Here is a 14,395-nt window from a genome sequence, read left to right on the forward strand (position 1 = left end):
ACAAAGGATCCATCTCCTCCCGCCTGAATAATCGGAAAACACGGGGATCGTCCCCCTCTACCGGGGTGGACTCATCGACATCCCCGTCTGGATTTGGGAGGAGCGGGTCGCGGGAAGGATTCGCGGGACCAGGATCCGGAGCCCCCGCAGGGGCCAAAGGGACATTTGGAGCTGCAGCCTGTTTAGCGACCTTTGCGGGTGGAGGCTCAGTATCCTGCAGCTGTGCCTCAGCCTCTAAAGGAAAATTAGTTCTTACCTGTTAATTTTCGTTCCTGTAGTACCACGGATCAGTCCAGACAGTGGGTTGAGCCTCCTTTCCAGCAGGTGGAGACAGACTAAAACTTGCAGGATGCCCTATATCAGGACAGAGCCTATCCTCTAACCCTTCAGTATAACGTATGTCAAAGCATAAAACAATAAACCCAAGAATAGGATCAAGCAAGTAACCAAAAAGCTCAACGGAGCAACCATAGATTAATGTAGAAGCATGGTATACCTATACGCTCTTGCATAAACTTGGTATAAAACAACCACCAAGGCTTCTGGTGTAAATGCTCAGTAATGTTGCACCAAGGAGAATATGAAAATCTGCAGACCTGCAAGAAAACAAGCTTCGAGAGGACAGAAGACAGACAGGGAAGGGCGTCTGGACTGATCCGTGGTACTACAGGAACGAAAATTAACAGGTAAGAACGCGATCCACCACCCGCCGGCAAGAGGTCTCCGACTGGGCCCTGATGAGCCAATCGTCCAGATAGGGATGGATGAGAATCCCCTCCCGGCGCAAGGCCGCTGCCACTACTACCATGACCTTCGTGAAGATGCGAGGAGCGGTCGCGAGGCCGAAGGGGAGAGCTTGAAACTGGAAGTCCTGGTTGAGAATGTGGAATCGGAGAAACTTCTGGTAGTCGCGGTGGATGGGAATATGAAAATATGCTTCTGCGAGATCGAGGGAAGCAAGGAACTCTCCGGGACGGACCGTCGCAATGACCGCCCGTGGGGTTTCCATGTGGAAGTGGGGGATCTTGAGGGCCTGATTGACCCTCTTGAGGTCCAGGATTGGGCAGAAGGACCCGTCCTTTTTTGGCACAGTGAAGTAAATAGAATACTGGCCGGCACCAATTTCCCCTTTTGGGACTGGGACCACCGCCCCCAGATCCAGAAGCTTGGAGAGAGTCTGGACCACCGCGTCCCTCTTGGCCCGGCCGCAAGGGGAGAACAGAAAGAGATCTGGAAGTTCCCGGACGAGGTCGAAAGTGTACCCGTCTCTGATAATGTCGAGGACCCACTGATCCGACGTGATTTTGACCCATTCCTCGAAAAACAGGGAGAGGCGTCCGCCAAGGTAAGGGACCGAGGAATGGGTCGGCTGAACTTCATTGCGTGGCATGTTTAGCGGTGGTATGCATGGGCTGGCCCTCGCGAAAAGGCCGCCTGCCACGAAAGGACTGCGACCAGGACTGCGCACGAGAAGACCCCCTCGCAGCACCGCCCTGCCCGCGAGAAGCGGGCGACGCTGACCCCTGAAGCGAAAGCGAGAAGCCGCGAAGGACCGAGAAGACTTAGGGCGGTCCTCTGGAAGCTTATGGACCTTGTTTCAGCCAAGGAGTCTATAAGCTTGTCGAAGTCCTCGCCAAAGAGCATCTTACCTTTGAAGGGAAGCGTGCCCAGCCGGGCCTTCGAGGACTGATCAGCCGACCAGTGGCGTAGCCAAAGGAGCCTCCGGGCAGCCACTGCCAAAACCATCGCCTTCGCCTGCGCACGGACCAAATCGTAGAGGGCGTCTGACACGTAAACGATTACCGCCTCCAGACGTTCGGCTTGTTCTGCCTCACCTGGCGGAAGCTCCCGGGCGCAGAGTAACTGTTGGACCCACTGGAGGCCCGCCCGCATCATGAGACTGCTACAGCAAGACGCCCGAACCCCGAGGGCTAGGATGTCGAAGATGCGCTTCAGGTGAGCCTCCAGCTTACGATCTTGTGAATCCTTCAAGGCCGTGGAACCTTCCACCGGAATCGTGGTGTGCTTGGCCACTGCAGAAACATAAGAATCCACCGATGGATATCGCAACAGCTTCAAGCCCTCTTCCGGGAGGGGATAGAGCTTATCCATCGCACGCCCCACCCAGAGCGCACCCTCAGGAGCCTCCCCCATTCCCGCAGGATAAGGAGCTTAAGCATGGGGTGGAAGGGAAAGGCAGAGGCCGGAGCCCTCCCAAAACCGGGGTCATATCCTTAGGGAGTGAGGCCATGAGATTATCCACGGAGGGACTTTCCAGACCCAGCTTCTCCAGAACAAAAGGGAGGAGGGGCTCTAACTCCTCCTTACGAAAAAGACGAAGGGCTCTGGGGTCAACCCCCTCTAGGGGGGGGGGGGGGCATCTGCCGAATCCGAGGAAGCAGCGGGGTCCGAGGACCCGGGAGACACCAGGGGGGGGGGGCACCCCCGGGACCACCCACCTGCACCCGAACTGGTCCCTGAGGCTCCGCGGCCGATCCAGTGGTCAACGGCGCTGAACGAGGGATTTTTGGCGGGGGGGACGGGGGACAAGGGGGGGGGGCTTTCATCCAGCTCATGCAAGCTAGCTAGATAAGATTTGTGCATGAGGAGGATGAAATCCGTGGAAAAAGGGACCCTGGATTTGCCGGGGGGGGGGGGGGGGGGGAGGGAGAGGGGAGGCGAGGGAAGGTCAGGACCCCCCTCCTGGGGACCCACGGGGGCCAAATCGGGGGTTAAATCAAAAAAATCCGGCCTCCCAGCCCCAGGGAGCATTGAAATCGGCCCTGATGAAAAATCCAAGATGGCGGTCGTTCCCGGGCTCTGCCGACCCGGGAAAGGCCTAGCCATGCCGGGAGGAGTGGAGCCCCGGGCTAAATTTGCTTGTCCTGCCGAGGAGGGACCTTCCCCACCCGACAGGCAAGCAGTGCAGAGGCCCTGACACGAAAAACGCGGAGAGGACAGCCCACAAGAAAGACAGGCTGTCAGCCGGGACATAGCTAAACTTCGGCTGAAGAAAAAAAAAAGTGGGAAAAAAAAAAAATGCTTTATTGACAGCCTGCACAGCAGGAGAGAGCAGGCGGGAAATCTGCTGCCTTCTGCTTCTCTGACTGGCGGTTCTAGCCCTACTCAGACCAGAAAAAATAAAAAAGCTGGTCAACTGCTGCAAATAAGTTACAGGTAGGTGAGTACCTGCAACTTATTGAAAGTTTAACACCTTTTAACTCCTTTTTCTCTTTTTTTATTGAGCGCAGCAGCGGGTTCAAAACCCTCTCGGCAGCCAGAGGGGGAACGAGGCCCAGAGATCATCGGTCCCCACACCTGGAAGCGTCCACGGACTCAGGACTATGCAGGGAACCCCCTCCTGCAAAAGGGGACAAGCCCCCCTGAGCCGGGAAAGAGCTGGGAGACGGACGTCTCCCACACAAAAAAAACAGAAAAGCACTAAAGAAGGCAGAAATTTCCTTCAAAGATCCTTTTTTTTTTTTTTTTTAAAACAAGAATCAAAAGAAGTACATGCTTGAACCTAAAGAGAAAGAAGAGGCTGACTAGCCTACAGCAGAGAACCGAAGGGGAGATGCTGCACCTGCTGGAGACAGACAAATACTGAAGGGTTAGAGGATAGGCTCTGTCCTGATGTAGGGCATCCTGCAAGTTTTAGTCTGTCTCCACCTGCTGGAAAGGAGGCTCAACCCACTGTCTGGACTGATCCGGGTACGTACAGGAAAAAGGCTTTGTGTATTAATAAAATTAATTTAGAAGAAAATGGCACCTGTTCCTTTAAGGGCTCCGTCGGGGAGGGGGCCGAGTTCGGAGGGAAGGCGGGCCACGGACTGCGCGGTCGAACCGGGTTTAAGCTGGGAGGAAAAAGTGGAGGAGGAGGAGACTCCCCTCCCCCTACAGTAGAGCATGGGCCCGACAAAATGGCCACCATTCCCGCGGCAGCCAGGGAAGGGGGTCGCCCGCCATCAGGATCGCTGTGTAGTAGTTTGCTCCAAAATTGCGCTTGAATCTTCCCTTGAGGGGCGTTCCCCCCTGGGAGGCAGCGTGCACACACTCCCTCACGCGAAAGCCACAGCCCCAAGCCCCCACACGCGGAACACGAAAGTCCCTGCGGCATCCCAGCGATTCAAAAAACAGCCCAGCGGTGAAAACAAGCACAAGTCAGCAAAAAAACCCAGTAAGTACTGCTGAAATTCGGCCTACTGGAGCTCTGGGAACCTGAGAGAGCCAAGCTCAGGACAGGACACAGCTCCCGAGGAATTTCACTTCTTGGGCCGCAGGGGGGAGGGATGGGCCCACCGGTTAATCACCCCACTCACCAGAATAGACCGCGCCTCTGGGGATGTTGGCTATCGGGGCGTCCAGCCCCAGACGTACCTCTACCAAGGCTGCAGATGCCTCGGAAGGATAACACAGACTGCACTGACTAAAAATGAAACTAAAGTTTTTTGTTTTTTTTAAACGAACTTGATGTAGCCAAGGCTGCTATATCAAACAAGGGAGAGTTAATCAACTCTGAAAACTATTAGAAAATATGCTAGGATCAGGACCGCAGGGTCTGCCGACCTCCTCTGCTGGAGTCAGAGAAAATACTGAAGGATGGCAGGTGGCACACCAAGTTAAGCTTTTTTCTCTGATTCCATCTGCTGGAAGGGAGACACAACCCAGCAGTCTGGACTGATCCTTGAATGTACAGGGAACAGCCATTACGCATCATATGAGTGACATTTTAAAATATTTTAATTCTATTACTTCAAGCACTTACCAACATTAAAAATGCCTTATTAATCTATATTAATTTATTTGATATTTATTGCAGTTTATAAATGCTTAATATTATTATTTATTGTAGCTCTCTGCAGTTTTGGAAAGAGGATTCATAAAATATATTGATATTTGTTTTATTACATGGTTGGATCTGATGTTTCTGTTAAGTGTTCTTTGTTTACTTTTTATATGATATTAAGCATTTATAAATTGCAATAAATATAAATATCTGTCTCCTGATCCATCAGTCCTAGAGGTGACAAGCTTTATACCTCTGTGCCCAATGCCTAAGCCATCTAGTCCTAGAGATGATGGACTCTGTGTCTGAGTGCCTATTGCCCAAGCCATCTAGCACCAAAGGTGACAGATTCTGTTTCCCAGTGCCTATGCCTAAACCATCTAGTCCTACAGGTTCAATAACCCTATTTCCATACTGAGCCACCCAGTCCTTAAGATGACAGGCTCTGTACCCCTATGCCCATTCCCTGAACCATCCAGTCCCAGAGGTGACAGGCTCTGTGTCCCTGTACTGAGCTGTAAGAACCTCAGCTATTGCACAATAGTGACACCTAATGACCAGACTCAGGGACATTTGTTATGAGTTCTGGAGGGTGCTACAGTCTGTGGTCCATGGTTAAGGTCTATTACTATGATGAAAGGATAAATGGAAGGAGGGAGATGGAAGAGTGTTAATAAAGGGGAAAACCCATGGCTAACTGCAAATGAAGGCTCATGGTGCTATGGATTCATTAGAGGCTTGTTCAAGTTGAACTGGAAACAAACATGGAAGAGGAAATATTCAGGCCAATAAAATAGACATCAGGTGTGAGCTGGTCTAGTGGCTCAGGGGGTAAGTGTGGTGCACTGCCATGTGTAAGGTCTCTTGTCCAAACCCTGAGTCACATCATCTGCTCCCTAAATCAGCCAGGACTGGGATGCTGTAGAGGTAGTGTTCAAGGCCCATGCAGGGACAGGGAGAGTCATGGTCATTGATAAAGGATGCCCCTTGGTGGCTGGATTCAGGGTCCATGATTACAGGGCTCTGGAAGGAGCCCTGTTGCACGGCCCCCAGCCCAGAACCACTGCAATGATCAGATTAGGTATGTTGGGGGGTAGAATATAGAAAATAGAGGAAAAATCCCCTGCTAGATGCAAATGATGGCTCATGGTGCTAGATCCCAGTCCTGAAAGTACAAAGGAGCAGGAAGAAACTGCTGGATCTAAAATAAAAATGAAAATAATGCCACAGCAATTATCTACATTCTGCTCTTAAGGAGAGTACTTGAAATATGGGAATGTGTGACTTGTAAATAGGCAAGAGATGTAGCCTCAATTTACCATCAGAATCTCCAGGGTCCTCGATGCTCTGGGGAGTCCCTGCATCCTGCTGGAAGCGCCCTGAAAATCCAAACTTGCTGATCCTTTCCTGGGAAGAGAGAAAGAAAAAGAAATCACAACAAGATCGATAAAATTTTAAAAGATAGAATGCATCGATTTTACTCTATCAGCAGATGGAGGCAGAGAACAATGGTTTTACTGACATCACTTTATGAAGGGTACTGTGAAGCCTACAGTAGCTCAGTATGTTATCATCAAAACAAAAAATACATTCATCAAAAATCTCTCTCGCCCCCCCCCCCCCCCCCAATAAGCAGGGGATTGAAAATGGGCCTCTAAACCAACTTGACCCTGCCTTGGAACAGAAAACAAATCACCAACCTGAAGAAAAAAACTAAATCATAGCATATTTGAAATACACTAGCAAGCAGGATGTCAGCTAAAATTCTGAGGGTAACTGGACTGGTCTGGTAGGACTCAAGGAAAGAAAATTAGCAGGTAAGAAACCAAATTTTTCCTTCCTTATTGTCACACCAGACCAGTCTAGAAAAAATGGGATGTACCCAAGCTACTTTTACACAGGCAGGGAGAGTCAGGCAGACCTGCTCTCAGAATGCTTGCTCTGAAAGAGGCAGCTTCTCTTGCGTGTACATCTATTCAGTTATGCCTGGAGAAAGCAAGCAAGGAAGCCCACATCACCACCCTGAAAATTTTCTCTAGCAAAACCAAATGAAGCTCGGCCAACAAATTACCTGGATCCCTTGTGGAGTGTGCCCTCAGACCATTGTGAACCCTTAAACCTCCAGAAATGAAAGCTGAACCAATAGCTTCCTTAATCCATCTGACTACAGTGGCTTTTGAATCCACCTCACTTTTCCTTTGACTACTAAAGAGAATAAGTGATCCAATTTCCTGAAAGAATAACTCATCTTCAGGTCACCTCAGCAAGATTCATCTAACATCCAAAAGGTGAAGATCCTCAAGCTTCCCCTTGACTTCCTCCTTCCAAAAGGAAAATTGGTTCTTACCTGCTAATTTTCGTTCCTGTAGTACCACAGATCAGTCCAGACACCTGGGTTCATCTCCCCCTATCAGCAGATGGAGACAGAGAAAAAAACCTTGTTGACACCGTATCTAAGTAACCGTGCCACCTGCAGTTCGTCAGTATATATCTATATCAAAGCAGATAATAGCAAAAAATATGGAACCATTAAACAACAATTAACAAGAACATGGAATGCAACAGAGAACAATCTTACAGCTGAGCGGACGACTCTCCCCTTAATATAACCCCCTTCTAATTGGGCGGGCTCTGGACTGATCCGTGGTACTACAGGAACGAAAATTAGCAGGTAAGAACCAATTTTCCTTTCCCTGTACGTACTCGGATCAGTCCAGACACCTGGGATGTACCAAAGCCCTTACCCAAGGTGGAACCTGGAGAGTCCCGCTCGCAAAACACTCTCGCCAAAGGAAGGGTTTGCCGGAGCCCCGACATCTAAGCGATAGTGCCTTGCAAAAGTATGCAGCGACTTCAAAGTCGCCGCTCTGCAAATTTGCTGTGGGGAAACAAATTGAGATTCCGCCCACGAGGAACTTGATGACCCCGTGTAATATACGCGGAAGAAATAGCCTCCTTCAACCATCGTGCAATAGAGGCTTTAGAAGCTTTGGAGCCTCTATTAGAACCACTCCACAGCACGAAGAGGTGATTGGACCTCCTAAGTCATTGGTAATCTCGAGGTAACGCAAAAAAAGCTCTCCGAATATCTAGACATTTGAGCTCCCTCGCATTAGGATCCAATGCAAATAAGTTAAGAAAAGCCGTAAGTTCCACTGACTGATTTGACATGGAACGCTGAAACCAAATTTGGTAAAAAGGAAGGTACCATCCGTAAAGAAACACCAGATTCCAAAATCTGAAGGAAAGGATCTCGACAAGATAACGCCTGTAACTTAGAAATTTTTCTATCCGAACAAATGCAATGAGAAAAATTACCTTAAGTGTCAAATCCTTTAACGCAGCCCTTCGGAGCGACCCGAAGGGAGGTTCACACAGAGCTTTAAGAAATAGATTAAGATTGCAGGACGGACAAGATTTCTGAACTGGAGGACGAAGATTCAGCGTACCTCTAAGAAAACGAACCACGTTCGGATGAGACAAAATAGAGGAATCTTCAATTTTGCCATGGAGAGAGCCCAGTCCTGCTACCTGCACTTTAAGAGAACTAAGAGATAAGCCCTTGGTGAAGCCAATCTGTAAGAAAGATAATATTTCAGGAATTAAGGCCCTAAGAGGGCGAATTCCCCTGACGGAACACCAGGACTCAAAAAATCTTCCATACCCGAACATAAGAGAGACTTCCTTCTAGACTATAACAATGTGGTGACTACCGAGTCCAGGTAACCTTTCCTTTTCAAACGCCTCCTCTCAAAAGCCATGCCGCTAGACAAAAGCGAGCAGCCTGGTCAAAAAATATAGGACCCTGCCAAAAAAGACTTGTCAGGTGGCCAAAGCAAAGTGGGCCGTCCACAGCCAGGTTGACCAGATTCGCAAACCACGGATGCAGAGGCCACTCCGGAAACACCAGAAATACCTCTCCGCAATGCTTTTCTAAGCGACGTAGAACCTTGCCCACCAGCAGCCACGGAGAAAAAACTTATAGTAGAACTCCGAGGCCATGGTAGAACCAGAGCGTCGACTCCTTCGGCCCCGTACTGTCTTCGGCGGCTGAAAAATTGGAAGGCCTTGACATTCCGAGAGGTCGCCATAAGGTCAACGTGAGGTAGACCCCAACGATCTCGAATTAACTGCATGGCTGTCTCTGAGAGTTCCCACTCGCCTGGATCCAAGTGTGTGCGACTCAAGAAATCTGCCTGAACATTCTCTGTTCCTGCGATGTGGGATGCCGCTAATCTCTCTAGATGTCGTTCCGCCCACAGCACCAACCTCTGTGCCTCTAGAGCCACTGCCTTGCTTTTGGTTCCGCCCTGCCTATTTATATACGCAACTGTTGTCGCGTTGTCCATCAGAACATGAACTGGACAATTCCGTAGTAACGGCAGAAACTCCTTCAAGGCCAAGCGAACTGCCCTGGTCTCTAGATGATTGATAGACCATGCAGACTGTCTCGTGGACCAGGATCCCTGAATCGAATGGGACTGAAACTGCTCCCCATCCAGAGAGACTGGCATCGGTAGTAACCACCATCCAATCGGGAACTTCGAGGTCCACACCCGACTGAGATTGGAAGTCTGAAGCCACCATGACAGACTGTCTTTTGGCAAACCCTTGAGATGTAAGCGAATATGATATTCTTCCAATACTGGCTTCCAGCGGGACAACAATACCATCTGTAGTGGTCTCATATGGGAAAATGCCCAGGGAACCAAGTCCAGCGTGGAGACCATCGAGCCGAGTACCTGTAAGTAGTCCCAGACCTTGGGAACCTGCAATCGCAAAAACCGGCGGATCTGAACCTGAAGTTTCAAGATTCAAACTTGAGAGAGAAAGACTCTGCCCATAAGAGTATAGAACCGAGCTCCTAAATACTCCAAAGTTTGTGTTGGTGATAGCTGACTTTTGTCGTGATTCACTATCCAACCTAGGGACTGTAGGACTTCGAGAATTCAATGAACCAACTCGCGACATGGAGACTCTGACTTGGCTCTGATCAACCAATCAACCAATCATCCAAATATGGGTGAACTAGAATACCCTCCTTTCGAAGGAAAGCTGCCACTACCACCATCACCTTGGTGAAAGTCCGCGGAGCCATGGCGAGACCAATCGGAAGAGCCTGAAACTGAAAATGTTGACCCAGAATCATGAAGCGGAGAAAACGCTGAGAGTCCTGATGGATGGGAATATGTAGACAAGCCTCCATGAGATCCAAGGAAGCCAGGAATTCTCCTTTGCGTACAGCCGCTATGACCGACAGAGTTTCCATCCTGAAGCTTGGCACCTTGAGTTTTGCATTGACCTTCTTTAAATTGAGTATCGGCTGAAACGAGCCCTACTTTTTGGGGACCAGAAAATAAATGGAGTATCTCCCCTGAAGGAGCTCCGTACTCCTGCACTACTGGTACTACTGCACTTAACCGACATAACCGGTCTAGCGTCAGTTGTAATGCCGCCCGCCTGACTGGATAGCTGCATGGGGAACTTAGAAAACGTTCCCGTACGGGACGAGCAAATTCTAAAACGTAACCATTTCTTATCACATTGAGAACAAACTGGTCCTGAGTGATCTTAAGGAACTGCTGGATGAAGGAGAAGTTAGCAATTGGATCACGTCCCCCTCTGAAGATGAGCTGGATGTGTCAGTTCGTCTTGTTCTTCATGAAATGGGACTGTGTGAGTAAGGAGGACGAGCCCGTACATCAACTATAGACTCCTTTGCTCTGTGTCCATGGGAAACGTGAGCTTTTATACGTTTGGGACACGGTTCTGATACTAATAATGGACTTTGTAGAGCAGTAGAACCTACGTGCGTCGAAGATAAAGTGGTTTGCCCAGGTTGTGGAGGTGATGACCCCTGATGCGTCGTGTGTTTTCTTTTATGAGTCGAGTGTTTTGGCTGCAGCATCGAAAGGGTTGAGGTAGATGCCTGGTGAGCTCCTTCCGACATACGTTGCGTCGGCCTCGATGCAAGATGCGTCGGCCTCGAGGTCGAATGCGTCGATCTCGACTCTTTATGTGTCGGTCTCGACTCCTTCTGCATTGGTCTCGGCGCATGCATCGACCTCGATTCCTTCTGCGTCAAATGCGTTGTTATCGACGCTTTGTGCGTCTGTTTCGAAGCACTATGCATCGTCTTCGATTTGTGCGTCGGAGTCGAGGATCTTGATTTCAGCGCAGAGTGCTTCCAATCGCCTTTAGTTTGCTTCGTCATCGGAGGTAGTGTCAATACGTCCGACGCTGCTTCAACAGCCTTTGAATCTGAAGGCCGCGGCGCAGGTATGGGGATTGATTTGTCTCCGCTCTGTGTCGAGGGGTTCGGATATATGTCTCGCGCTTGTTGTAAGCGGGTGTCTTGTAATTGCCTAACCTTTTCTCCAGGCCTGGAGAGTCTGGGTTCTACTGAGGCCGCTCGTTTTGCAGATGGGGCCTGTTTTTTCGACGGTCCTGGCGAAGATTGTGTATCTGATGGGGGGGCATAAGAGCCCTTGTTCCCCGACTTCAATTCTTGAATCTTCTAGGCCCGCTGCCGCTGGGCCCTCGGCGACATCCATCCACAATGTGGGCAGTCGCTTTGAATATGATCGGGTCCTAGGCATCTGAAGCACAAATCATCTCTAATGGACATGATTTTGCCACATACGCAGGGTTTAAATCTTGGCTGCCTACTCTGCTTTTTAGACATCGTTCCGTTTTGAAGAAAACTTTTCTGAGGAGAAAAGAAGCTCCACGTGCGATCTCGGAAAAAACAGACTGAGGAGAATCTGTTACTTTCCTGTGCGGGAACCTATGCGCAGCCGCAGAGGACAAAGCTCTGGCCTCTGCTTGGGAAAGCTCTGCCTCCCGGGACCTGAAATCAGCTTCCCTGACAGCATGGCTAATTCAGCCTATTGACGGGAAATTGCTAATTCCAGGCAAATAAGTTGCTTGGAGAGAGATGGATCTGTGGTGAGCCCACTCCAGTATCTGAACTGCTTCCTTGCAGAGGTTCCAAGAACCGGACCCTCCTCCTTTGTTTAAGTAGAACATTGTAACTTGGTTGTCTGTGTGAATCATCACTGCTTTTCCCCATAGGGAGTTTTCTAAGGCTCAAAGGGCGTTTTTGACTGCTCTGAGTTCCAGAAAATTTATGTGTAGTTTGTGTTCATATGTGGTCCATAGACCCTGTGTTTGTAGCTGGTCCAGGTGAGCTCCCCCATCCCTTGGGAGATGCATCTGTGGTGAGTATTATTTGATGTCGAAGGGGGTCGTAGAGGTGAACCTTTTAGTAGCGTTGATGGCAGTAACCACCACTGCAGGTCTGTCTTCATGTTGTTGGTTAAGGAGATGGGAGTGGACAACGGATGGAGAAATTGTGTCCATTGGTTTTTTAGACCCCATTGTAGGCAACGCATATGAAGATGCGTATGTGGGTCTATATAAATGGATGCTGCCATGTGTCCTAGAATGGTTAGGATTTGGCGAGCTGGAACTGTTGCACTGTGAAGTAGAACTGTAGACAGTGTGGCGAGAGCTAATGCTTGTGGGTGTGGTAGGAAGGCCTTGTCTTGAATTTTGTCGATGAAGGCTCCTATGAATTGTAAGGTTTGAGTGGGTTCTAGATTTGACTTTTCATAGCTGATTAAGGGACCTAGATTGTCCAGGCAAGAGATAGTCCGAAGCAGATTGTCTCGTAAGAGAGTCTGATTGGGTGCTACTAGAAGCCAATCGTCCAGATAAGGAAATATTTGCACCCCCTGACGACGGAGGTGTGCCACCGCTACTGATAGACATTTGGTGAAGACTCTGGGGGCAGAGGAAAGAACGAATGGAAGAATCTTGTATTGGAAGTGTTGGTTGTCCGTCTGGAAACAGAGGTAACACCAGGAGTTGGGATGCATTGGTATATGAACATATGCATCCTTCAAATCCAGTGAACACATTCAATCCAGGGTCGTAGAAATGGAAGAATGGATTTGACAGAAGTAATTTTGAACTTCTCCTTGTGGAGATGTTTGTTGAGTGAACATAGGTCCAAGATGGGGCGCAGTCCTCCTGACTTCTTGAGAATAAGGAAGTATTGTGAGTAGAACCCTTGATGAAACTGCAGGAAAGGCAATTTCTGAAGGCACTTGTTCTGTAGAAGAAATTGGAGTTCCTCGGTGCATTGTTTGCTGTTTCTGAGGAACTAAGTGCGGGAGGGTAGGGAGGGATGAGAAATGGAGAGATTAACCCTGTTCTTTTATTGTGAGGACCCACTGATCTGAAGTGATGTGGTTCCAGACTGGAAGGAAATTGGACAATCTTCCCCCTACTGGAGGTGTCTGACGGTGGCAGCACAATCCTTAAAAACCCGGCTGGGTTTTTGCAGGTTGAGGGTCAGCTTGACGACGTGGCTGACGAGGGGCTCTGGCACGTTGGTGCTGATATGGTTGTTGCCTCGATGGTTGATAGGATTGAGGCTTGTAGTATGGGTAAGGGTTATAGGCCTTGAAGTTGGTTCTTCTATATGGAGCAAAAGAAGAATATTGACGCCAAGATGTGGATAGTTGGTGAGGGGATGTGAGTGAAAGAACATCTGTTTTCTGTTCTTTAAGCTTCGTCACTGTGTCAGTGAACTTATCCCCAAATAAGTTATCTGGACAGCATGGCAGATTCGCTAATTTATCATGAACATCGTCCCTTATTGCACTGGAATGGAACCATGCCAGGCGTCTTGCTGCTATGGCATTAGCCAAAGTTTTGGAAGAGACATCAAATCCTTCATAAATAGACTGTAGCAGGTGTCTTAAACCTTCCTCTAGGTTGTGGTACTATACAGGCAAACCTGTGTACTGGGTTCCCTGTTGGAGATGTGGCTTCAGCGCTTGTAAATTCTTGAAAAGATATTGCGCTATAAAGAATTGGTGGTTTTGTATACGGGAGTTCAGCATCCCAGATTGAAATGACTTTTTAGCAAAGTCGTCAAGCGTTTTATTATCTCTGGTAGGGGTGTATTTGAATGAAGTCGCGATTTACGAGCCTTCTGCATTGCCGACTCTACCACTACTGATTGATGTGGGAGCTGGACTGCTGAATGGAAGGGGGAGTTCTTCATTTGATATTTCAGGTCTATTTTGCATGATGTTGGAGGAATGGATAGCGGGGGTATCCCATGACTTCTCCATCAGCGCAGAAAAAAAACAAATGTTGCGGTAGCGCCACCAGTTCATTCGGAGCATCAAAAATCTTGAGAATGCCTAACATCTCTTGACGTGGATCAGGGACTCTCCTTGTCTCCACATTAAACATCTGACCCACCTTTTCTATAAACTGAGAATAAGTAAGATCCTCTGGTGGAGAGGAAGGCTCAGGGGGAACCTCCGCCGGATCAGACGGATAGCCTGTCGATGAATTCGCAGGGACGGAACCGACTGACAGGGAACATCCAGCCCGTTTGGCAACCCCTCGCGGCCGCGGAAGAGATCTGCTGCCTGGCAGAGGCAGCTGAGAAGGGCCCTCGCACCCTGGGAAGCAGCGCGAACACAATCCGTCGCGGGAGAGTCGTGCTGCTGACTCTCCACACGCCGAGCACGGCACTCCTCGCAGCATGGCGGATAGCGCCATGAAAAAATAAACTGTGTGGGTATG

General features: G+C 49.2%; 1 protein-coding gene across 7 annotated transcripts in view; it reads right to left on the reverse strand.

The window, feature by feature from the left end:
- The window catches only part of ZCWPW1 (zinc finger CW-type and PWWP domain containing 1), a 251,709-nt gene that overhangs the window by 62,735 nt on the left and 174,579 nt on the right, over positions 1-14,395 (reverse strand). For all 7 annotated transcript variants that reach the window (XR_003853018.1, XM_029580560.1, XM_029580562.1 and 4 more), the window contains one exon: positions 6,106-6,193. Coding sequence is in view for 6 of the 7 variants with exons in the window: in XM_029580560.1 (XP_029436420.1) it covers positions 6,106-6,193 (88 nt within the window). In the remaining variant the exon portion in view is untranslated. The remainder of the gene's footprint in view (positions 1-6,105; positions 6,194-14,395) is intronic.

Source organism: Rhinatrema bivittatum, chromosome 16 (assembly GCF_901001135.1).
Source record: "Rhinatrema bivittatum chromosome 16, aRhiBiv1.1, whole genome shotgun sequence".
NCBI classification, from domain to species: Eukaryota; Metazoa; Chordata; class Amphibia; order Gymnophiona; family Rhinatrematidae; genus Rhinatrema; species Rhinatrema bivittatum.